We start from the raw sequence: 26,761 nt of genomic DNA, 5'->3' as shown, positions 1-26,761 counted from the left end.
AAAGAATGAAGCCACTATATTTTGGCCAGGCCATGAAAAAGTATGACCATGTGTGTACCTGTTCCTACAAATACTACTCAAAATAGAGTGCAGCTCTGTTCCTTGAAAATGTAATGTTCACATTGTAGCACATGGTACTCAATCTTGGACCTGAACTCCAGTCGGGAGTATACAGGCGGGACTATATACATACCGACTGTTGGATAGTCTGAATGAATGAAGCAGAGAAGGTGTAGTTTCTGTCCTTGAATGTGTCCATGCATCTAGACACATGAGAACTTGTTCTGTGTCAGGTTGGGGTTATTATTTACCTCCTTTCTATACTGCCTGATGGCACACGAGCATTTAGGCAGTGGACTTTTTACCCCAACTCAGATTCCCTTGAGGTTGCTCCCATTAATCACAGCAACTGCCTTGATTGCCAGACAACACTGGTGATGGTGGCGGCGGAAGGAATGGCAGAGGTCACATCCAGGTGCTCACAGCTTCTTTAGCAATGATGAGAAAGTGAATGAGGGGTGACACCCGCTAATGCCAGTGCCAGCAAGACAGCAGATTCACTGAAGGAGGTGGCCCACTGAGTGGCTCTTGGCCCCCAGTAGCCTAGAGCTGGCACAGCTGCAGTCACTGTCCCAGCCCACTGCCTGGTCAGTCAGTTGGGAGGCCCATCCAGTTGAGCCTTCTTAAAATGGTGGAATGGGATGCTGTAAAGCTCCTGTTCTTCTCCTACTCTGCTGGGATCTTGCCAACAAGGCTTTGGACAACATGGAGGGCTTCAAGGTCAGAGCTTTCCGCCAATCAGTCCCTTAGGAGTACAATAAGAAGGCACAATGCTATGCCTGCTATCTAGATGGCCATGGAATAATTCGGAATCCCAGCTCAGACCTTGGAGGAGTGCACTTAACTATGGAATTCACTGCCATAGTAGTGATGGTCACCAGTATGGATGGCCTTAAAGGGAATTGGACAGATCTATGGAGGAGGAGGCTGTCAGTGGCTGCTAGCCTTTCTGGCTATGTCCTACCACCTTTACCAGAGGCTGCATACCTGCATACACCAGTTGCTGAGCAGCTTGGGCAGGGAGAGGTCTTGCACCCATCCTGCTTGAAGTGATCTTGTGGCTAGCTGGGTTGCCACCATATGAGTGCTGGACTAGCTTGACCTTTGGTCAGATCCAGCATGGTTCTTCTCATGTTCGTAGGCACCAATATCAGAACTAGGATGTCAGATTTGCAGCTCTCTCACTTTGCCCTCACAGTCCTTTCTGCACAGCTTGCAGCTCTGACGTCAGAATTGAAACCTGGAGCTGGTGTTGCGGGAGCCATTCCAGGAGTTGGGGAAGGGAAAAACTAGGCACCACCATCCTGCAAAGAAAATTGAACTGGTGCCTGCAGCCCTTGTCCTTGCAAGCAGATGTCAAACACTCAGGCAACGGAATTCAGCCATCTAGGTGAATTCTTACCACTTTGACTTTCTTACCATCAGATGCCCTCATTCCCTTGAGTTTGGAGGCTCTAAGGTAGTCATATTGGGCGGTGCCCTAAGAGTAGTTGAAAAGAAAGTTTCTGAATGGAAGCTTCAATTTTATTTGAAAATAGCTACACATTCTTAAAAGAATGCAATATTTTATGTCCAAGGAAGCCTCACATCTTAAAAAGAAAAGGCTTCAGTATGGTTTCATCTGTAATTTTATATGGGAAAGTCTGCTGAAGGTATTGGAAATAGTTTTAGACACTCTGCAGCTAGTTTTTAGCTATCCTTTGCTCAGTCACTGGAATCGTTGCCTAAAAAGCCAGAACTGAATTCCATATCATTTTTTAGAGCCAAAACTGAAGATGAGGCGTTATTCAGCCCAGGCATGAAATGAAATTGATAATGTGCTAAAACTGTAGGGGTTTGCCATGTCAACAAGACTAAGTAGAGGTTTATTACTGAGAATAGCCATCAGCTCAATAGGGGGCCATTTACCCAGAAAAGCCCCAGTGTAGCCAGAAGCTTTCTCTACCCAATAAACATTTTATCACCTCTTTCAGAGCATATCCACAACATCTTAACCGTGATAGAAAACTGAAAGCCTTTTCAGATGATAAAACTCCTGGCATGTTTATTCTTTAATGCTATATTTGTGCCACTCTGATCCAAGGCTAGTAGCGTGGATTTCCATGCCTACGCGATAGATTGGGCTCAGCCGTTGTGCTGTGGCAGAGGCTGGCATGCTGCTGGGAAACGTTTCCATTGGGAATGCGAAGATAAATACCAGGGTGGGCAAGAGTGTTGGGCAATAGCTCACCATACAAAAGGCCTTTGGAATGAAAGTTGTGACAGGCAAGGATGACAAAAGTACACTCCGACTGAAGCTTTTTAATTAGCAATTATGACTTGTGAAGAAAGCAACTCAATTTAAAATACAATTATCTTCAACATACAAAATAGTTCTATAAGCTAAATAATTGTGACTGCAATGCATATCATCATAATTTATACTTTCAATGTGAAAGGTGCATTACATTTTCTCAGCTGATTTTATAACATGAGCTTGAACTGGAAAATTGATCAGAGTTTCTGATGAGCAAAGTCAATGTACAGAGCAACCACTTACTCCATGCAAACTCGGTACATACTTGGTGGGTGAAACCCAGTTTTGCTGTAGCACTAGCACTGATAGGATTATGCTTGTTGAAATGTCGGTACAATGCAACTGGTGCTAGGTTGAGCGAGGGGGAAAAGTTGCCTCTGAAATTCAGCATTAGAAATATGAGAGTTTGTGCATCCCTATAGATTCACTAAGGGTATTGAAGAATGGAGCAAACAGACTTTAGGAGTGTGTATATAAGGACAAATTTAGAAAGTGTTCACTACTACAAGGGGTACTTTCCTTGGGACTTTCATAAATTGCAGAAAATGGGTGGGATTTGGGATGGCAGAGTGAGGAAAGTGGTTGCATATAAGGAAGTGTTTGGGTTTGAGATGTGTGTCCTATGACATAATGGGGAGAGAAAACAATCTTGTGTGGATAGGCTTGGTGACCGATGAATGGGAAATTGGGAATGACTTCGCAGGCTTTTCAGCTGGAAAAGGAGGAAAGGAAAGAGCAAATACCAGTACCTCGTATGTAGGGGAGTTAGAAACAAAAGCTGTAAAAGTTCTGGGAATGCCCTGACATCACAGCTTGTGAACTGGTATAAAAACCCTGCTCTATTTAAGCTACAAAATTAGACAGATTCTAAGTATAGTGACAATTGGCCTGTTATGTGTAATGGTGCAGGGCTTAATAACATTTTATCTAGCATTTGATGATCTTTTCTGGGTGTATCTGGATTTACTTTTATTTGAAGGTAATCTCATTTTTCTAGAAGCTTTATTGGTGTTGGTCGCTTTTTGAAATTAAAAGGTCAATGTTCAACCTGTAATGCAGAGGTAGGCCAAATGTGGTCTTCCAGATGTTTCGGTTAATAAGTCCCATAATTTCTTGCCACTAGCTGAACTGGCTGAGATGTATAGCTAGAACAATATACCCTACGGAAAACAACTTATTGCTTTCCTTTAACATTTGTTCTTCACTGCTGGCTTCTGTACCTTTCCAGCACAACCTTCAGAAAGTTCTAGAAAAATACTGGGGTTTCTGCCACTCCTCTCAGGGAGAGTTCATTTTTCTCTGTGTATAAGTCAAAGGCCTGGATGGGCACCTTCTCACCAAGCACCGGCAGAAAAATGCCAATGATGACAAAAAACAAAGCGACCCAGAGATGGGAGAGCAGGGTGGCATGTGTGATTGCCTAGCTGACCATCCTAGCAACAGGACGTATGCATCCTGCTTTTCTTCTTCGTTGATCTCTGCTGGTCTACAGCAGGCTGATGGACAAGGCAACATTTAGTGCATTACTAAAAGAACTCCTCTGAACAAGCTCTCACATCTGATGCATGGCATTTTATGTTCAGTGAATGAAGGAGTTGCCCACAGGACTATTGATATGAAGTTGAGTTACTGAGACAGCAACCAAAATGTTGACAGCATAATCTGCTACATGTCTACTCAGAAGTAACGCCCACTGAATTCAATGGATTTAGTTCCTGGTGAATCGGTAGTCTATTTTCTGGCAAGTGCAGCCTAGAAGACTGAAAAAAGAGAAGATGTAGCACCAACTATAGGTGTTCAATTTGGAGGGTTGCTGAATAATTTGAACGCCTAAATATAGGACCTATATTTGAGTTTTATTTGGAATACTTATATTTTTCAGTTAATTATATTCATTGTCAATATTGTAATGAATGCTGAAATCAAAATCTTTAAATATATATATGTTCCATTTTCAAAATCACTTGTATTTGGTCATGTGTGCTCTATCATATGAAACACGGCTTTATTGCATCTTTTTATACATTTGGAGAAAAAACTCCCAATCAAGTAATATATTGTAATTTTCGAAAGTAATGCATTTTAATACACCACCAAAGAGCCATTTAGTTGAACTGTGCTGGCATCAATTCAACAGGGATTATTAAATTCATGTCCTGCACCTGCTGGGTCAAGGGAAGTATAAAGCTCTTCACACGTGAATCATGTATAGAAGGTGGAAGCAGCCTGGATGTCATACAATTTCTTTGCCTCATCCCCAGTGTCAGGGCTTTAAATATGGACATCTGAGAGAGGGAACAGAGCCTGCACTGTAATGCACAGGTGTCAGAACCCTGCAGGATCGGAGTTTCAGCTTCTGTACAAGTGGTACACATACTTTCAGTTTCTTGTGATTTCAGTTGCTCAGTGCACTGTCATCTGGGGCAAGGAAGCAGCCAGACTAAGGGGGTGGTGCCATGAGAGCCTGGGGGTGGTGTCTCTTTCTATTCAAGGAACCGCTTCATGGGACGAATGCACAAAGGAAGGCTCAAAGGCCTGCTGTTTTCACTGTTCCACAGACACTGGCAACACTCTCACAAGTCAGTTCTCTGTGGTGGAAAAAGTGAATCTCTGCAACAGAAGCACTGCCTTGAGAGGGAAGTCTGGATCATGGCATACGACTATAAATCAATGTGTGAAAAAACAAAACAAAACAAAACAAAACAAAACAAAAGAAGACATTTCTGCCTGGAAATGCCCTATGTTTCATTAGCCTCTCTCCATCATGCATCACTATGTCATTCCATGGACCACATGTCTGACCTTTTTATAAAAACCTTCCAAAGAATCCATAAAGGTACGTATAAGTGAGCAATGAAGATCAGTGGGTTGTAATATTGGGTTGTGCTGGTGCTGTGTGCACTGCCAGCTGAGATCAAAGGGATTTTGTGATTGTCATGGGAAATGGATCCTCTGAAGTGCATTGTTTTCACTTAGGCTCTTCACTTCCCTGAGCCACTAAGGTCCAGGTGCCCCTATCTGGTCATGAAGAGATCTCATTAGGAGTATTGTCTCTTCTTCTCCTGCCCTTCTCCTGCCCAATTTTCACCCCAGGAGCCTTCCAGCCCTCTTTTTACCAATTTATCTTAAGGTCAGTGTTGTTGCCAAGCTGCTAGACACCTTCATGGGTTTTTGCAATGTCTGTATTCTCCCCAGTCTAGAACAACATACAGCAAATTGTTCTTTATTGATGACACACGGATAAAAAAATTCATTGAAGAACATAGCTTATTTTATTTTCACAGTTGCTTACCTTCTGTGTGCAACAATATAGGGATTTTGGTACAGTGGTCTGAATGTTAGCAATCAGGTGAACAGAAATGGCTCAAGCATGAACTGGAATCCGAGAACCTCCAGAAGCAAGAGTCTCCTTATTCTCCCCACCCGAAGATGCTGCGTTAGTCCCTGTGGAGCTGGCTTAATCAGACTAGGGCAGTGGGGTTGAATCTCCTTTGGCCAAATTCAATCTTGAAAGGCCAAATTTGATTTTGAAGAATTTCTCTGGGGCTGCACAAATAAAGAACCACTTCTAATGCCAGCATAGGTTAACTTAAAATTCTTACTGCCAGTAAATAATACTTCTGAGAGGCACTGCATTTTGGTTTTTTTGGTTACGAATGGAGGAAAACTGTGCAAAACCAAGGAAACCTCCAAAAGTGCAGTGGTCAGAAGAAAAGAAGTCTTTCATGGCTATCTGGGGAATCCCAAAAGACAAGAATGGTAGCCCAGGTTGAATTTGGCTTGAGATATGTCCCTAATCTAGGGGGTGAACTACATAGCAAGTGTTAGCTCAGGCAATGTGCACAAAGAGTCCACGTGTGGGTTACACAAGAGTTTTTCCTTTGAAATTAGTCTTCCCAAAATATGCTACAGAGATTCCACATCCGTTGGTCTTTAAAAGGTTAAAATTGATTTAGACCTTCAGAGCACGTCGCTCCAAAATAGATGGGCGAGTCGTAATGATAAGGGAGGAATAATTATTTTGGGCAAGAGATGGTCATTTTGAAATGTACTGGCACCTTACCAGGTGATTTCCGTATCAAATGACATTTGGATAATTACTTTGGATAATTACTGTGTGTTCAACCGTACTTGCTAGGGTTTATAAGAGAGCCTTCTTTTTTGTTGTTTTTTCCCCAGCATACCTGCCTTTATGAAAGTGGTTTAGTTCTATAGTGGACTTATAACATGTCAACCTGGTGTCTTTGAGCTGGTAAATGATATGCTTCTTGTATATTTGCATTAACTCCACAAAGTTAAGGGATAATAATATTCCACCGAAGGGCTGTAAAGCTCTAGTTTCTTCACTTAACCACCACAAAATTCAACAAAACTTCAGCTGAGATAGTTTATGTCATACTCAAACTCCTTCAGCACCTTTTACAATATTTTAATTTTCAAATATATCTTGAAAAGCTAACTTAAAACCCCATTTATTATCATTTCATTTTACCTGACTTGGAATTATTGAAACTGTGTCCTCAGAAACCCTAACATCACCATGGACTTCCAGCTGTACACAGCTGTATTTCTACTTTTGTACCAAAAGACAATCTTCCAGTTGTGGGTTTGTTTGTTTTGCACGATGTTTGTCAACCCATAAAGATCAGACCACTTGATGAGGGACGATGTCATCAGGCATGAGAAGTGGGGTTTGCAAGTGGGAAAGAACAGACCTCATCTAGGAGGCAGGAGAAGGGTACTTCAAAGGCAAAACAAGTCAGCTGCTTCTTTTCCAGATTTGCGACTTAAGATAATCTTCTGAGGCCTTAAGACGTCTTCATCATAACGAGTCTGAATGCTGGGATATCCTTCTGCAAATGAAAGGAGAATAAATAAAACAAAAATGGAGAGCCTAGTATGAATTGCAAGAAAATCTATTGGGCACTAAGGACTCAAGAGAAAACAATAAAGTCCAACCTATAGTGTTTGCTTTCTTGTCCACTTAGTACAATTAATTTCTATATAAAAACGGCTGTTTCTCAACATACTGGCAGTTTTGGTATAGAAGATAATCACATAATACTATGTGAACAACCCAAAACCACTGATGGGTTGAAAACAGCTGCAGAGTAGTGGCTTGCTGTTTCACAGCTGGCAGGACCAGTTACAGTATGCCAAGTACCAGCACAACACCCAGGATTCAGGTCAGTCTCCTAAAGCTGGCATCCTCCAAGTGTGATGGACTGCGACTCCCATGAGTCACGCTCAGAATGGACTATGCTGGCTTGAGGGTTAAATTTCAAAGCATCTGGAAGGCATCAAGCTGGGGAAGGCTAGCTTAAGCCTTGGTGGTTGTGTATGGGTCACTTCACTTATTTGTCATGCCTGAATACCTGGAGGGTGTACTCAAATAAATGAGAGAAAACAAATATAAGCCAGTAGTTGTATGTTACTATCATGGGAAATAAAAATATTGTGATATTTCATTGCACAGTGCTTGCTTGGACGATATAAAATACAGCATTATACGCACTCTCAAAAATTTGAATTAGAGACCACATCACTCTACTGAGGACTCGTAGCAGGCTGCAAATGAAGACGGTGCTATTTACTTAGAAAAGAAACTGTACTGAAGCATGATATTTGACTTCCTGTGGATCCTGGCTTTCAGCTTGTCTTTGGATCTTTAAAACTATGTTTAAAACCCCTGACATAATGCTATCTCTTACAACAATCAACCCATTAAATTTTCCTCTTTGAGGTTCACGCACACATACTCTGTCTTTCTCTCATCAGAGCTTCTTATCTTGCTTATACCCTTCTGATCTGATTACTAGCTACAATTCTGGGACCAACAGTGACTTGTGGCAAACAAAAATAAGTAGAAAATGCAGTTGACAGACTTTACAGACGAGTGTGATACATATTTTCCCCATTTCAAGCTAAATAATATATCACATTATGGTTCCTTCTCTTTCTCCTAACCCTTTTAATGAGAGGAGACAGAAATCTAAGCCCAGCAGATGTCTTTGACACAGATGAAAACTTTAACCCATGGATTGCTCCATGAAAAATAGATTTTCAAGACTCCTATGTTCTCAAGGATGCTCCGGAGATGACTGACACAAAGAGCTTGTTAAATTTTAAGGCAGCCTACTGCTAGCTGCAAGGGCAGGCCTCTCAGTTCTAGATACAGAGTTGTTCCATCTACAAACAAAATCGGTAAAAAATGAAGTAGCAGCCATGTAAAATTTCCGCTACAATGCCCCTCATTAGAGCCACATTGCTCAAAGGAGCTTTCAGGGCTTTTCCTTCTGGGATTGTTCACTCGCTTCCTAAAGGAATATTTATTCGGTGGAATTCTTCCCTCCCTCATGGGAATGATTTAGATTCATGTGAATCAGTACCTGGTCCTGTCAGCATCTTCTGAATTCAGAATTCATCTTTTAAAATCGTGTTTTCATCATGTCTCAAAGCACCTAAGTGTTCAAGCACCATTTGGGGCAGCATGCTGGAGAGTCAGCAATTTTTGGTCAGAAAGAACACTAGTTTTTTATTCAGACTGTCTTTATGAAGGTCAGCCAGAGATGTGGTTATCAAAACCTGTTGTGTGGAACTTCCGACTGTGAATTTGCTGCATGTTTCCAACAGAGCTTTCGTTTATCTCTACTGAAAAAAACAACCATGTGAGATACCTCTTTCAAGGAAATAAGCCCTAATAGAAATTCTGCTCTGTGCTCAGGATTAAACAAAACCGATTCATCAAAATGCCCTAGCAAAATATTAACACTGACTTTAAAATGTAAAACATATATTAGGCGTAACCTTGTAAACTGCTACATAATTAAGACTTCAGGCTGAAATCCTATATATGCTTATCAGGGGTCAGTTCAATAAGTCTGTAGGGCTTACTTTTGAGTAGACATGTGTAGGATCACAATGTAAGATTATCAACAAAGATCTGGTAAAGTGGAAGCAACTAATTATGAATACATTACTATCAAGGTACCGCTAACTTTTACCAAATATTTATGTAGGAAGAGCATCTCAGCAGCACAGTATGTTTTGACTTGCTACGAGTTTTACTGACAGAAAGTTATAAATATACAAACCAGTCAGGTGAAATAAATATTTGACAATCTTACATTTTAAAAGGGTATTTTAATAGTACGTTATAGCTTTGTAAGCCTAGCTTGTGAATACAGGATGAGCTCCAATTTACTTGACATATTTTGGAAGTTTTCCCATGCTATTCAAACCCAGTCAGGCAGCACTCTCCATCAGGGAGCTGCCAAACCCCATGGGCAACGCTCCTTGGGGGGAGGATGATATCCTGAGTGCTCCATATCTTCTTTTACGCTTTGACTGAGCAAGAGGGCAGCTCCTCCCATGCTGCTCTTAATGTAGCTAGTCTACTTTTCCTCTTTTTCCCTGAGAAGGGGTCACTTGGCTCTTGTGAGGGGTTGGCTTTTCTCCACTCCCTGTTCTTGGCTGGCAACACAAAGCGGGAGGCAGCTCCTTCCACACACTGGAACAGGAAGGGCAGTGCTGGGTCTCCAGAGGCTGCAGTCACCCAGCATTTTAATGTAAATCCAGAGTAGCAGCTGGCTCAGCCCTTCAGGCAGCACCTTCTGGGGGGAGTGGCCAGGAAGCACACTGGACCAGTGGGAGGCTCTCAGTGCAATCTGATTGCCTGTCCTGCTTTTGGGAAAACCCCATTTTACGGGAAATGTATGTTGCTGCAGCCTTTGTTTTCAGTTTGAAGAGTTTGTTTTGTTGCTGCTGCTATGGAAGTGCCACCTACCTTTTGATGTTCTTTGGGGGATGTTTGCATGCTATGGACTCGACCTGGAAGAATTTTAGCAGCTGTTCCACCATTCTCCCTAAATCTGTTAAGGTTTGGCCTGCATTCCCTTTATCCTCCTGATAGAATTGTAGTCATTGAATCATAGAATCACAGAATAGTAGAGTGGGAAGGGGCCATGAAGACCATCAGGTCCAACCCCCTGCTGTTGCAGGAGACTAAGTTACACCATCCCACTCAGATCTAATCCAGTCATCCAACAGGTAGGAGACTGCTCTGAGTCTTGAAGAGGTAAGACAAAACCTAAGGGTTCAATTTTGGGATACTTTACTAGCTTTAATGGGAACAAGGGTTGAAGAAAGGAAGAGAAAAACTATCAAGATCCTGCCTAAAATAAGAAGAGCCATGCTGGCCCAGGCCAAGGGTCTATCTAATCCAGCAATCTGTCCACTCAGGAGCCAGCCAACTATCCAGGGAAAACCCCCAAGCAGGACAGGAATGCAAAGTTCCCAGCAACTGCTGTACAAAGGAAGATGATCTCTGAAGCTGGAGGGATCATGTAGCCATCAGGCCAAGGAGCCAACAATATTGTTGATCTTCCATGAATTTGTCTAATCCTCTTTTAAAGCCATCAAAATGAGTGGAAGTGTACTGTCTTCAGGTACATGCAGTTGGAGGCAGAGAGATAATAAGAACAATTTCTATGTTTTATTGACAGGTGGGTCCTGATTTACAGAAGGGGCTAAAGCAACCATTGCCACTGTGTCTTACTGATTTAGATGTTTAAACTGCATTGTTTATTTTTAGTGTTTCATTATGCCTTGTGAGGACCACCTAAAAAGGTGATACACAAATAATTTCAGTTATAAATAAATTGAAATTACCTAAAACCCCTCTAAATCCTGTAAAACCTGCTGTGTCCTGGTCCAGGATATGGTGAGCTATATTTTAAATAGGTTTAGTGTTCAACAAGGCAGGCTTCACCATGACAAAAATGATATAAAAATTCAGCCCATAATACTTCATATATAACTTTCTGCAACAAAAAGGCCTTTGGTAAGGAGAGTGAATATCAGAACTCTGTCATAATAGCTACTTTTCCTTGAAATTTAATGGAAATTATTTCTTCACGTGACCTTGATGCAAATACCTCAATCTTATACTCAGCTTCCACCTTCAATCTAGTTTAGCCTAACACATGCTTCTAATACGGCCTGTAACTGCTTTACATTTGCGTTTGTTATTCCAGCTTTGCAAATTGGCTCAGTAAAAGTCAGGAAAATATGGAAAATATCAAATACATACCTAAAATGACTCAACATATCATGAAAATAAAAATGCTATTTGCTCTGATTGCTTTCTGGTCAGGAAAATAATATTCCCACTGAAATATCAGTTTCAATTTAATTAGAAGCAGCTGGGATCTGTTACTAGATTTGCTTTATTAAGACCTAATCATGAATCTCATGATGGAATTGGTGATGCTACACCACTGGGATAAACAGGCAGGCTTTGACAGGGCTGTATGATGTAGATTTACATGTCTGCTTTCCTTTCCCTGTTGGTGAACATGATAAAAAAAAGTTAGTTCTTAGGTGTTTTGTCTCTAAATCTTTGGTTCTTCACTAAGAATTCTATACAGTACAGAAACTCAGCATATTAAACCTTAATCTGGTAAGTAGGTACTTTTAAAAAAAGGACTTCATTTCAAACTGTTGGTCTTGGCAGAAAGCTGCATAGCGGAAAAGTCAAAGCAGATCATGGATGATGGGAGTGAGAGTGACAAAAAAGCTAATAAAACCAGCCCCATAAATTAAGCCCAAGCAAAGGTATCCTAGAAACAAGACAGAGCTCACAGAGACCAGACAAGGCGAGCTATGTCATGCATAAAAAGAAAATCCTCAGAACTTCTCTCTTCTTCTGCAATTCCAAGCATATCTATGTGAAAGTGCTTGTGTGCAAGCTGGAAACGATGCAACCCTGGAAAAATAATTAAGAAATGAACTCTACTATTTGGTGGCATCTGTCCCAAAAGGAACAAAGTGTCTTTTGTCAAACCTTCTCCTCAGAAAACCTCCTAGAGTTTGAACTGTATCCATGGCCTCTCCTGGAATTAAACCCAAAGCAAGGCTTCATTGTTCCCTTTCACTTTGAATACCGCATGTGGGGGTGAAAATCCTAAGAGGTTTTAAAATATTACTGATCAGCCAGGCTTGGCTGCTTTTTTCCCAGGACATGAATCAACTTCATTGCAACTAACGAAAAGCCATTAGTGTTATCGAGACACAGACAGTATCACTGAATATGAGCAGGGTCAAAGGGTAAACAAATACTTTCAAAGGCAGGGTGATATCCTTTTGCTGTTGGCAAAATGGGTTGGAAAATTTTTGTTTGTTTGAAAACAATCAGATATCCGCCCCGCCCCCAATGCTGAACAAAATCATTAGAAGCAAGATACTGGCATACATTTGTAAAGTAAGATTTTTTAGGGACAAAAATTGGGCTTAGTTTCAGAAGTGGTTCAGAAACCTTAATACAGTATGCCTTTTCTTTAACAGGTCAGATCCTGTCAGATTTTCAAGCTCCACAAGCAGGGAACAACCTCCATCACTGAGTACCTTTCAGAAAGGAACAGAGGTGACATTAGAAACATAAACCTGTTCCAGGACTATGCTAATAAGGCACTGCCAAAGGCATCTTTAGTGTATGACAGAATGAACTGGAAAATTAAAAAATAAACTTTTCCAATAAGTTTCAGCTACAAGTTCATAAACTCTAGTACTCTCTCCTTGGTTACAATCACAACCACTTCTCAGATACCACTTATAGACCAACTTATCAGCAGACTGTGTCCAACTAGGGATGTCATAGTGATCTGCAACAGATTCAAATGAGTTCAGATTTCTATGAATCCAGCCTGCGGATCCTGCAGTGGATTGGCTTTTCCTGAGCTGCTCAGATTCTGTGGACTTGCAGGCTACTTTTCTATATTTATTGAATTTTATGCAAATCTAGTTGCAGAAAAATAAAAAACAAGAGAATGTGTATTTCTGCCATAGGGTAAAGCATGAAAATACACATGTTAAGGGAAAGTTTTGCACTTTGTAAGTGCAAATTTTCACAATTGTGAATGAACATACATTTGAGTAATTAAAAAATCAAATTCCATTAATAAATGTATGATGAAATGGAAGGCACCTGACAGCACATAAAAGGTAGACAAAATTAAATTTAACACAATCTACTCAACTCTAGTTGTAACTGGTTAGGCACTTTGAGATATAAATGATTTTTATTTGGGCGCACAAATAAGAATCCATTTAATCTTAAATATGACCTGCAAGATATGTGCATGTCATACAAGAATTTATGTATTGTTTCTAAGATAACAAGCCATAATGAAAGTGAGGTTGGATCCAGATCAATTGACTTAAGCCAAACTGATTTCAGTAGGAAAGAAATTCCTGGATTATCTGGATCCAAGCTGCAAATGTTTCTAACTTGATCTCCTGATACTTTCTGACCGTTGCTTGCAATTGTGCACAGAATAAAGAGGTTTACCTCTTTTGTGGTTAACTTCTCCTCCTGGTGATCCAGTAGACTTTATTTACTTGGACTTTCAAAGGGCTTTTGACAAAGTCCCTGACGAAAGGCTACTGAGCAAACTGAAAGAAAGTGTCTGTGTGCAGTCCTCTTATGGACCACTTCTGTTAAAGAACAGAAAACAGAGGGTGGGAATAAATAGCACTTTCTCCCAGTGGGAAGATGTAACCAGTTGAGTCAATACCTTTCGATCTATTCATAAATGATCTGGAATGAAGAGTGAGTAGCGAAGTGGCCAAGTTTGCTGATGGCACTAGACTGTTTAGGATGGTTGAGAGAAAACGGTTTTGCAGAGCTCCAAAGGAATCTCTCAAAGCTAGAAAAATGGGCATCAAAATGACAAATGTTCATTGTAAGCAAGGGTAAAGTAATGCACATTGAGACAAAAAATCCCAACTTCAAGTACATGATGATGAGATCTGAGCCAGCAGTGACTGAGCAAGAAAGCAATCTTGGGGTAGAGTTGGACAGCTTGATGAAAATGTTGCCCCAGTTTGCAGTTGCTGTAACGCTCTATACTAGGAATAATTAGGAACAAAATAGGAAATAAAGCTGCCAAAATCTTACTCCCAAATCTTTGGTGTGACCACACTTGGAATACTGTGTTCAGTCCTAATTCCCTTACCTATAAAAATACATTATTGAGTTGAAAAAAAGTCCAAAGAAGGGCAACAAAAATGATATGGGGGCTGGAGCAACTCCCCTATGAGGAGTAGCTACAACAACTGGGACTCTTTAGTTTAGAAAAAAGGCAACTAAGGGGAGGCATATTAGAGGTGTTTAAAATTGTACATGGTGTGGAAAGGGACAGATTATTCCGCTCTCCCGTAACACTCAAACCCGGGATCATACCATGAAGTTGACTGGTGGGAGTACGTCTTCGCACAATGAAGGAGGAAGTGCTTCTTCGCACAACGTATAGTTAAACTATGGAATTTGCTGCCATGGGAGGTGGTGATGGTCACCAATTTGGATGGCTTAAAAAGGTGATTGAACAGATTCATGAGGGAGGAGGCTCTCAGTGGCTATTAGCCTTTACCATGCCTGCATTCACCAGTTGCTGAGGAATTTGGGCAAGTGGCGGTCTTGCACCCATCCTGCTTGAATGGCAGCTGGTTTGCCACTGTATGTATGGAATGCTCAACTAGACAGACCTTTGGTCTGACCCAGCATGGCTTCTCTTATGTTCCTGGTCATCTGTGATCAGCCTTTTTCCAGCTAGTATGACTGAATTGAGTGATTGAGATACTTCCTGAACTCGCGAAGGACATCTACTGTATTCTCTTCGCCTTCATTTCTAACTTGTAAAGAGTCCACTTCCTGACTGTATGATAGATTATGGTAGGTCCTCATCTCATTTTATCCTAATGACTGTGCAACATAAATTAGAGCTGAGGATAAATGACTTGCTCCAGACTGCCCATAGTAAGATCTGTTGAAGATCTGCATACACTGCATGCATGTATTATAAATCACAGTTGTGACTGCTGAATAATAAGAAAAAAAATACCTCAGCAGTGTTCTCAGTAGCTAAACTTGTCTTGCTCAGCAGGGTCCATTGGCAGGTGATGGATCATCATCCTTATATTGCTTGTCCCTCTGAGAAGGACTTGGAGAAGGGAGCGGGATATGGTCTGCCCTAGATGAAAAAGAAACGTGGGGTGAAGTTAACAGATGGATCATTAAGTTTGTGGATTAGGAGCATTTGTATGAGGGATATTAAAGCTTTTGATGACCACACATGAATACTAGGACATGATGAAGTTTAACTGGATGGTAACCAGATAGCATTGCTACATTTTTCACTGCAAACAGGCTTTTTCAGATTGAACAAATATGGTACAACAGTAGCTGCCAGTCCTGTGCGTAAATTTGTGCTTGCTTCTGTCTCAGGAGGGGAACTGAACTGCCTGTGGCTAAAACAAACAAACAAACAAACCCTAGCCTACCTATTAGCTTTGCAGGGATTATCATTTTCACTCATCAACCATTCCCTGGCTTGACTGAGCATTATGCAGTTTTATATGCTATGTTCAAATAGCTGAGTTTCCACAGGTTGAAAAAGGTCCTGGTTAGCCCTCTAGTTAAATTATTCTTATAAATCCTTCATTAAAAAAACCTTCATGTACTGTTTTTATTTATGTATTTCTAACAACTTCTTCTTAAGCAAGGTGCTGCACATTCATGAAAACAGAAGTCAAGAATATGGGAAGCTGCCTTAGCTGCCAGGCTATTTCATCTAGTCCGGTTTTTGTTCAGGCTGATTAGCTATGGCTCTCCAGAGTCTCAGCAGACATCTTTCCTATCATCTGCTCCCTGATCCTTTTAACTGGAGATAGCGGGGAATGAAACTGGGACTTTCAGCATTCAAAATATATGCTATGGTCTTTTCCCAGTATATGAATAAACCAGTAACTGGATTCAGACAACAAGATAATTAGCACTTAAGAGTTGCCAGTGAACTATGGTTTTTGTTGAAACGTTATTATGTTGTTGAAATGTGGATCTGAACCCAACTGTGTTAACAAACTACAGCTTGTTAACTACAAGCAACCCGCGAAGAAATCCATTTTTGTTCTTGTTGCAACCACAAACTGTGGGCTGTCTGTGGTTAACAATCTGAATGTTGTTTTTGTGGCTGAGTTCAGATAATATGATAACCACTGTTTCAATAACAACCTGCAGTTCATTTGACTCCTCCCAACACATCCTTGAGTATGAGTTATCCTATTGTCTGGGCTCATGGAGTTTTTCTCCCCAAGTCTTCTCCACACCAGAGGAAAGTATAAAACATTCTGCCTCACTTGAAATTAGCCACACATTACTTTAAATTTGAGAAACTTTGATGTGATTGGACTATAGGTTCAGAAAAGGACAGGATGAAACATTGATTTCAATGTTTGTCTAGTTTCCACCAACAGTAGTTTAAAACCATACCTCTCCAAGTTTAGACAAGATGGCAAACTGTGATTTGTTTAAAAGTGAAAATGGAAGCTATCATACACAGAGTCATTCAAATAGGAAGAACTGATGGATCCCCATCACACCTGATTTGGGTCTATTGTGGGAACATATTGTATCTGGGATGGATACAGAATGTTCCACTTTCCACATAATGACAGATGGTGGTTTCTTGTGACATAAATGACTCTGCCTGAAATTTGGGATGACACACACATTTTAAAAATTGTTATTTTTGCTTGTCAAAGGAGATTGAAGCATCAAGCTCACAAGCACCTCTCAAGCATCCTTTCTCTAGATGACTTCTTCCCAATTTTGAAGTTTTCAATTTCCAATAACTGAAGAGATTTCAATTATTTTCATTAACATGCAAAATTTGCACTCAAACCCTTTAAAAACTCTTTTATAATTACAAAGATTTTCTTATACATTTTGAATGCAAGGACAGAGAAAACGGGTGGCTTTGCTTCTCCCCACAACAGCAGAAAAAATGGATTAATGGTCTTTTCTTTTTCCAGGGAACTCAGTCATCAAATTCATCTACCTCTTGAAGTCGTTATATCTGTGTTGTGTGAATTTGTGTGGGTCCTCTCTGCAGACTTATATATGTGCATTTCATATCAACATTATATATGAACTTACGTATGTTCACATGTGTGTATATGACTTGGAATGTGCAACAGACTATCGATGCCTATATTCCACCTTGAGCACAAGTTGGTGATTTGGGTGCCATTAGCTGTGCGGGGGAAATAAACTACATGGTTCAACATACTTCTAGATATTCATATAAATATTTCAGTCTATTCACCATGGCATGGGGAGTATAGAAAGCCTGTGTAGATTGAGAAAAAGCCTTTCAAGGTGACTCTGTGCATGGGGCCAGAATCCTCGATTACATTCATAAACCAATACACAGAATCAATGCAGATAATGAGAAAATTAGATGGGAGTCAATAAAGCAGGCAAGAAAAGCAGAACAGGCATTGAAATAAGGTAAAATCCTGAGTACGTTGCTGGAATCAGCAAGAGGAAAATAGGAACATTTTGCCTCTGCAAGATCTCGGCTAAATCATACAGATTTGTGAATGGCTGCACAAATCCCACAAAATTTATGCATGGTATAGAGGAAGTCAGCAGGGAATCTTTTTTCTCCCTCTTTGTAAAATTACTGAAACTTGGGGTCAATCTCATGAAGCGGTCCAGGAAGAGATGCAGGACAGATAAAAGGAAGTCCTTCCTTACAGAACCATAGAATTCATCTTCACAAGATGTGGTGATGATCAATTTAGATGCTTTAAAGGGCAACTGGACAAATTTATGGAGGATAAGGCTATCATCAGGTACTAGTCCTGGTGTGCATATTCCTCCTCCAGTAGCAAAGGCAGTGTGTTTATGTGCAGCAGCTCCTGGGGAACATGGCAGCTAGTTGGCCACTGTGTGAATGCACTGCTGAATAAGATGGACCCTCAGTGTCATCCAGCATGGTTTTTTTCTATTCTATGATCTGCTGTGCTCTAGATCAAACTATGAACAGCACATGGTTATATAATTAATCCAATATGGCAGTAGAGAAAGTTAGTCAAAGAAAGAAAGGATTTTATTTTCCTGCAACAGCTGTGGAAGCACCAGTCAACCTGTGTTCCCCAAAGAATCAAACACCCACTTTGTGTAAACCTCTGAGCAGAAGTAGGCAACTTCAAAAACTCCTGGGGTCATATATGCTGCTTGGATCAGACCCCTCCCTCCCCTGAAACTAAAGCACTATTTTGTAAAAAATGAAATAACAATGCTGAGTCAAACAAGGGTCAAAATTATATTGCTTGTCAGCTAATTTTGACTTTTTTGATGCTTCATAGCCACAATGGACATGGATGACACTGCTGTAAAAAGAGATGTTACTCAAACTGAATGGAAGACATTGGGATAACGATCATAGGAGAGGAAAGCAGAGAAGTGGAAGGCCACTTGAAGAGGTTCAGTACCATGTACTACGGGCTGCTTTCTAACAGGATCAAAACCAAAGTAATGCTCTTTTTTAGAAAACTCAGTGAATTTTCTCCCCTTTTGTCAGTGCAGTTGCCTGTGCAGCTACATGGAACCATACAGCTTCATGAAAATCCACTGGCAAAAGAAAGCTATCCAGGAAGTGACACTTTCACTCTGTTGCGAGCAGCAGAAAAATCTTCACCCAGTGAAGATCTCAGGGAAGTTATCACCAAGTTGTGACACATGGCAAGAGCCTCCCTAGCACATTTATCTTCCACAGTCTATTTTATGGCCTATACATCATCTAGAGCAGATTTTTTTTAAAAAATGAAAGTGTCTTGAGAATAAGTTTATGTAAGATATCAGTCCAGCACACTATAGCTGTAGAGTCATCACCAGAGAAAACTGCTCAAAAGAAGCCGGCGATCGAAGTGTGGCGCATTGGACAGTGAACGTACAGTGAAAGGCAGTATCCGAAGGAAACAAATCCAGAAAGTAGTATCAGTTCATTGCTCTTTGAGGATATTTAGAGGGACTTAGCAGGTTTGGAAAAATGTAGCCTCTTGTAGCCTCTTGATTCCTACGATACCTTCCTTCACTCACCAACTGTAGCCTTACTGTGGTGCGGGGAAGAAAAGGATCCAAGAGGCAAATGCAAAACTGCTCACAACCTAGCTTTCCATTGCACAGTCACAATTAGCAATGAAGCAGTAACAGGAAGGCCTCTTTTCATGGTCCCTTCTATTCCTTGAAGATTTTTCTAGTGGAGAAAAAAGTGTGCACAAATTTAGCTAAGGTTTACATGCATGAAATTCAATGGGAAGTGGAGGTGCTTGAAGGACTGGGGTACCCTGAGAATACAGAATCTGTGCACCACAGGCAAATTTATATGTCTCTTCTTGTTCTTGTTACAGGCCATAAGAAAGGCAACAAGTGTGTGCAGATGCACACTCCATGCACTGCCAGATGGTTCCACAAGAATGCTACTCTTATCACCCTGATATTAGGAATTTGTGAGTACACAGTTCTCCAACATCCTTTTGGACTGAGGAACCCTAGGAAATTGTTTACTGGATTCTTCTGTAAGCTTACATATCAACTTGTTCCTGCAACATGAATTAACGGATGGATGGCTTCTGATTAGAGATGGCTGGCATTTCATTTTATTCATTCTCAGTTTTGAAGAAATTATTTTAATGGAGGTGTTGGGAAAGAGAGCACACACACACACCCTTCCCACATCTCTATGCTTCCAGTGTGCTCAGATCCTAAATGAAGCAAATGATATTATACACTGAGGACCATTTATAGCCAGTTCACCAAAGATCCTGGAAATGGAAGATGTGCTTGATTACCTAATCCTATTCTTTACTTATGGAGCAAGAGGTGATAGTGGGCACATTAATCATTTCATCAGCTGTTTTCTACTGAGTTAACTGAAGCAAAAACTTCACAGGGTGCTTCATACAGGGTGCTTCATTCATAAAGACAGGACTTCTGTGCGGAAATGACATGTGTGCTTAGGCCTACACTGGCATGTATGATGACCACATGTGCCCATTTCATTGCACGTGCAGTCCACAAGCCCCTGTCATCACACTTCTGTGTGACAAAACAGACACATTTCTTTTGGGTGCTAAAGCTTTGCCACAAAAAGCACATGAGACAAGGAGAAAGCAATAGAGGAATGCGATAGGAAAGACGTGCAACTCTCTGGCTGTTTACCTTAGCAGCAACCGGACAGTGAAGAATGTGTGGGCTGTGGTTGGTAGCACCATTTTAAAACCCTTTGATCTCAGCATAACTGCCTGCAGTCTCCCTCAGGCAATGTTCTTACTAAACCTGATCGGACACTTCTTCAAGGGTCCATCTTATTTTGGGAAGAACTGAGCAGAGGATAAAAAGAAGAGAGGTCACAGGAAACCTGCAGTGTAGGTTCTGTTTTTGAGAAACAGAGGAAAGAATCCCACTGGATTTCATAGTGGTATTAAGGAAAAAAAAGATTCCTGAGTGGAGCATTGGCACAAGATGGCTCTGGTTAAGGGAAATAACAGGGGAAGAGGGGAAAAATAAATTGTGAAAGCTATTAGGGAAGGGATAGAGAGGAAACCAGAAGTGATTGTTGTTGTTGGTGGTGGTAGTCTTTCTTCTCCTCTTTGACAGTATATCATTCCCACAAAGTGGAAGTGTGCCCAATTTGTAAAAGAGAGATGTTGGGGCTCAAGCTTGTGTAATGGTCATACCATAAATCTGCACAATTAATTCTAATTCTGCAGAGATATGCTGTAGTTTTTCAGTGGTGAAGAAAATACACTTTGTAAATACTTGGAAGCATTCTTCTGTGCATAGTTACAGACACAGCTCTGGTGATGAAAATAAATTGCAAGTTGATTCCTGGTGAGCACTCATGCAAGTGAAGCACTGATCTTCTTGGGAGAAGGGTTTCTGTTCCTGTACAGAAGAAGCATGGCAGGATTAGAATCCCTTGATTCTTTTGAAAGAAGAGGCATCAAAGGAACATGAGGAAGGTGAAAATGTGGAGCTAAAGCAAAATATCCCATGCAGCTTTGGAATGGGAATGTTGTGTTAGTTAGTGCTATCAATGGAATAACACACCGGACAGGTTGGAATTCTTGGCCAACAACCAAAGAGTTGCTCAGGAAAGCTGGAGATCTGAGTATCTGAACCATGACATCGATTAGTAAGGATTCACCAGCCAAAAATCTCTGGTTGCAGGCATGAAGAAGTACATGCATTTTCCTATGAATATTCATATAAGAAATCCACCATGTATGAAGGAGCTCTTAAGATCTTTGTCAAACATGAGCTTGAAATAGAGAACTGAGAGATTCAGTGCAGCTCTGTTAGAGCAGGAACCCTGCAGCTGTTACAGACGCAACTTACAAAATGTGCCACATGTGGCGCATTCACACCTCAAAAGCTCTCAAAATCATTTTACACGTTATATGCAACAGAGAGTGCTTTTAGAATGATAACGCATGTACCAGCCATCAGCATGTCACCAAGAGCAACATCCGCAGTGATGAGACAGAATTATTATTAGCTCTTCCAGTCTCCTGCTTTCTCCCTCCCGTTGGCCTCTACTTCTTTACCAGAAAATTGTCACTGTTGCTGAAGAAATCAGATTCTGGGATCAGGGAATATGACAACATTAGCAAAGACGCTTCCCAAACTCTCTGATGCTTTTTATTAATTTAGAGTCCTATGAATATCAATGAAAAATTGAAGAGAGCAGCATAAGAACATGAGGAATGGTAGCTTTTAGACATTATACTTTTGAGGGGAGGGTTAGTTTTATCACTATGCATTATAACCTTTATGTGTACAAATATATATATTAAGTAAACCAAAGGATACCTAGGTCACAGTTTCCAGGTAGACCAAACCTCCAAACTGGACCAGTCAGGGTGGTACTTAGACTGTCTTGCAAAATAAGGTAATAAACTGGTCCCTGTATGCACTGCTGAAGAGACGAGTGAAGAGACAAGTTTTTTCCTTTTGACTCCCCTTTCCTAAGTGGATCCATCCCATATATAAAACGAAACTCACACAACACTCTGAAAGCAGATGGCCCAATGCAAGTTGCTGGCTGTTATCCCTACAAACCTTCTGTTGGAAGACAAAGACCACTTTATTTCAAAAAGGCCTTTGGTCAATAAGTAGTTCTGCTGAGTCAAATGCTAATTTTATTCTATAACTGTTTTGCTTTTATTGGATTTTAATGTCATTTTCTACTTGACTTAATCGATTTTAGATGCTTCAGTTTTTGGTAGACTGGTGTGGTCAAATACAAAGATATTGTGCCCCAAGTCCATAGCAGTCACTAGCACTCCTCTCTGTACATATTTAAGAACACAGGAAGCTGCCATATACTTAGCCAGTATATGGTTCTACTGTTAACAGTACACTTGGAGGGCGGCGGGTTCAAGCTGTAGACTGAACCCACTGTCTTTTGTATACATAGCATGCACCCAAACTCTGACTAATTTACAGTCTGGGGAAAAGCAAAGGCAAACACCTTTTGTGCAGCTTACCTTCCTAGTCACTTAAAATATAATCTTATGTAACACAGCTGACCAGTAAGTAGTTATATTCAAGTCTGAGTGTCTCACTAGGCAAGTGTAATACTTGATTTTTCATTTCTTGCTTTTATACTTGAGTTGTACTCCTTCAGGGTGCCAGGGAGGAGCATTTCCTACCTCTATCTGGAGAAGCTGGGGACTGAATTTTAGACCTTCTATATACAAAGCAGCTATGGTCTTTCTAGTGGTTTCCATGTGTAAATCCCAGTTAAAGGATCTCGGGAAGCAGGGCTGCTGGGGATGGCATCCTCTAGGACATGTGATTATGCCAAGGAAGATGAGTCTTATACTGGGTAATTTCACTCTGTGTAAGACAGCTTTTGATGCTGCCAACTGATGATTCTCAGTTGGATATATGAACCAACTCCACCGAAGAGCATCACATTTTGTGAAGGTATCAGTGGTACACGGCCAATCATTTTATTTGTGTTTACAAAGACACCTGCACATAGGGGCTAGGGGGTACAACTGCCCTCCCCAGATTCCACTCTTGATATCATTCTGAGAACGGCCAGAGAGGCTTACTTTCCTGTGCCTATGCTATCTACCTCTACTTTTGGTTTCTTGCCACACAATAAAGGCAGAGGCAAGGCCAGGTCCAGCCCGACCCAGACAGGAAGTAAATTTAATACTGGAGGGGGATGCTTTCCAGTTTAACTGGTGCTATAGGAGCACCTGTCTCATAAGGCACAGGTAGTAGCAGGTGACAGTGTGACTGGGCTCCCTCATGCTGAAATAACTCCATTTTGAGTGCAGCAACAGCACCCTTTCTTTCTCTACTCTTCAGTTCCCTGCAACATGGGTGGGTGAGGCCTAGCCAGGAGAGGACAGTAAATCAGACCATCTAGTTTATCAGAGTATCTGCAACGGATGTGGCAGAATAAAGACTTGGAAGGGATGGAGAGACTGGTTTTCTGGGAGGTCCAGCCAGGCAGTGCTTTGTCCTATAGGCCCTTGGTTGATAGCCTGCAGTTTCCATAGGCCAGTCTGATGGGTTCACAGTTTAAAAGTAGATGCTGAGGTTGCAAGGTGTGTTTATGCAAATATATTCATGTGTATGTGTGTGTGTGTGGATGCCAAGAAAGAGATTCATTAGAAGAAAAGGTGTGCTTCTTATGTATCCTGGCTTCCAGTGACTTACCCTACTATCCTCAACATGTGTCAGATCAAGCTGTTAATGTAGAAATCACATCAAAATCTGATGCTTTCATCCACAAACCCTGGGAAATTACTGGAACTAACTACAAGGGAAAGAAAAATGGCTCCCACAACATGAGGATAGCCATTCTAAATTTCATCTATGTTCACCTGCAGGAAGGGGCAAGGAAAGACTATTGACCTCATATGGAGGAGCCATTATCTCCCAATTCCCATCTTTCTTTCACAAAAAAGCGAATGCCCAGCAGCCACTATTCTGCCTATTAGTTTTGAGAAACTAGGCTGCCCCCACCTTATTGTGCTTTGAACTGATACATGGAATCACTGCAATAGTTAACAAACCCACCTGCTTGTGTTAACCCTTTGTGTTTGCTAATGCAGGACTCCCCAACATCTTTGATCCTGTGATCCATTTGGGAATTTGAGGAACCACTATTGGAACCTTCCCAAAGTGGCTCCCATGAATGGCTGCCTTGGGCCCTGACTTGTTAAAAATGAGTGAAAGGGATGTGTGTGTGTATGTGAGAGAGAGAAATAGCAAGGTTGGAGGCTGCAAGTGAGGACACAGAGCAGGCAGAGGCAAGAGAAAGAGCTCAAGGCTGGATAAGCCTATCTTGGGAGACCAAGCCTTACGGTTGCTCAGTCACCAGACTTACCAGAAATGTGCAACAACAAACACAATTTTATTTATTTATTTAAAACATTTCTATGCTGCCCCCATCGCAACAAAGCCTCGGGGCGGCTCACAACAATATGCAGTTCTCTTGTATATAATATGAAAAGTGAGGAGTCTAGGCTCCTCTTGAATCCTAAAACCTGGTCATGCATACTCATTTCTCCTTCCACTGCTAGAGACACTTCCCACAGAATCGAGCATTAATCTTCAGAGCTGCTTTCCCCAACCTGGTTCCCTTTAGATATTCTGGACTCTATTTAATCAGTTTCTACAAACCCAATAGACAAAGCTTGCTGAGTAGTTTACAACACACTATAATACAATCAGCAATAAAAACATCATTAAAAGATTACCATGCAAAATTTAAAACCAAATTTAAAACAAATGTAAAAAAGCTACCGTAGCTTAAATCATAAGACCTGTTTAAGCAGCTAGCAAAGCCCCAATATAACAGTAACTAATTAAATGTCCTGTGTTAGAGGACAAACCTGGTGTCAAAAAGATATTAAAGTAGGCATCAGGTGGTCCTCGGTGGAGAGCCTGTTGCATAAATGGCTTCACCTCCAATCAACCCCAGTCAGCATAGCCAATGGGGCTATATAGTCGAAGGCAACTGGAGGGTTCCAGATTGAGGAAGACTTATTCTAGAAAGTGTTCACCAATGTTTCCAAGGAGGAAATCATGATGTGAAATTGTCAGTATTACAATAATATGATATGATATTCTTAAGCCAGCTATACTGTGTTTATAAATTTAGGAAATTCATTCCTAGATATTTGTGTTTTTATCTCTCAGTTGAAATCAAGTTTTGTTAGAGTCCATGATGCTTCTTGAATAGAATGGTATAGAATAGAATAGAATTCATACTCTTCAGTTCCCAGGAACTTCCTCCACTAGTGTAGGTTTCCAAGTATCATGGAATATAATGCTAAGTAACAAAGAGCTCACACACAAGGTTGAGGAAGTGCATATTTTGCATGTGAATCACAACCATGATTGTACCACTTTGTCCCCGTGCTGAAAAATTTCTGTGGGCAGCCACATATATTCATAGACACCAGTACCCAATACGGCAGTCATCAAATGCTAAACAATCAATCATTTCTGTGAAATGCTGTGGGGGAAGAAGATTGAATTGGCAAAATTGCTTGATCTAATTTGATCTCAAATGTGGGACTGGTGCAGCTGATGAAGAACAGAGTATGTTTATCATCTCTTAATTTTCTGGGAAATACATTGCAATAGCATGCCTACGAATCCCAATAAATAATCCATACAATACTAGAAACACTAACTTACAATAGAAAGAAAAAAGGAAAAACAACAACAACAACAACAACAACAGAATGACAGTATTACAAGGTGATGTTGGGTAACTAAAACGGTGTATTGGGATGATACAGTCTAAACAAACATTACATTTTTCATCTTCAAATTTCTACATTCAAACTGGTATAAAGCTCTTTACTCTGTGGCTGTTATTCTGTCTGGCCTGTTTTTACTTGCTTGCTATCTATCTATCTATCTATCTATCTCAATGCCTTTACAAATTGCGAATTATCAGGGGGAAAAATTGTTGCCGAAACTAAACAAATTTTGAAATTTTGGAAAATGTGGCTTTCATATTTTATATTTGAGAAATTTGTTTGTTTAAAATTTTGCAGAGCCTTTGATTATAAGAGTATTATCCAGCCCGACAAATTTTAGGAGCCTAACTTTGCAAGGTACTCTAAAAACATTCTAGGTTAGCATTATTTCTTCACAACATCACTCTTAATGAACCACTACGCATAGACACACAGATCTGTCTGTACACTAAGCAACCATTTAATCTAGCACTCCAAGATCCAATCCAGACTATTAGGAAACCTCAATTTCTTGTTATGAGCTTGAGGTATGCAAAAGAAGAGGAAAGCAGATGCATTGATCTTAAGCAAACCATAGTCACTCCACAAAGTCCACATTTTAAGAACTCTAGTTGTTTTTAAATAAAGATAATTTTAAAGAAGCCAGGATAAGCACTTTGATCATGGCTTCTTTTCACTAAACGTAATTAAAACAAATCACAGTGTTCCAAGTTTGGACAGTATGTGTCATCTTCACCTCCAGAGCATGAAAACAAGTACAGT

At 40.7% G+C, this 26,761-nt stretch overlaps 1 protein-coding gene across 3 annotated transcripts in view; it reads right to left on the bottom strand.

The window, feature by feature from the left end:
- Positions 1-2,346: 2,346 nt before the first annotated feature.
- TRIM44 (tripartite motif containing 44) overlaps positions 2,347-26,761 on the bottom strand; it is a 127,949-nt gene continuing 103,534 nt past the window's right edge. The window contains exons 5-6 of one of the 3 annotated variants that reach the window (XM_044435663.1): positions 15,256-15,384; positions 2,347-7,209 (exon numbers count right to left, since the gene is read on the bottom strand). In XM_044435663.1, coding sequence (XP_044291598.1) covers positions 15,291-15,384 — 94 coding nt within the window. In that variant the 3' untranslated portion in view covers positions 2,347-7,209; positions 15,256-15,290. Of the gene's footprint in view, positions 7,210-15,255; positions 15,385-26,761 lie in introns of those variants that run through there. The other 2 variants (XR_006415265.1, XR_006415266.1) reach the window with 2 other exon arrangements.

The sequence above is a fragment of the Varanus komodoensis genome, unplaced genomic scaffold, assembly GCF_004798865.1.
Source record: "Varanus komodoensis strain SLA01 unplaced genomic scaffold, ASM479886v1 scaffold3, whole genome shotgun sequence".
NCBI classification, from domain to species: Eukaryota; Metazoa; Chordata; class Lepidosauria; order Squamata; family Varanidae; genus Varanus; species Varanus komodoensis.
The sequence above is the reverse complement of the archived record's forward strand: the minus strand, read 5'-3'. Positions and strand labels throughout refer to the sequence as shown.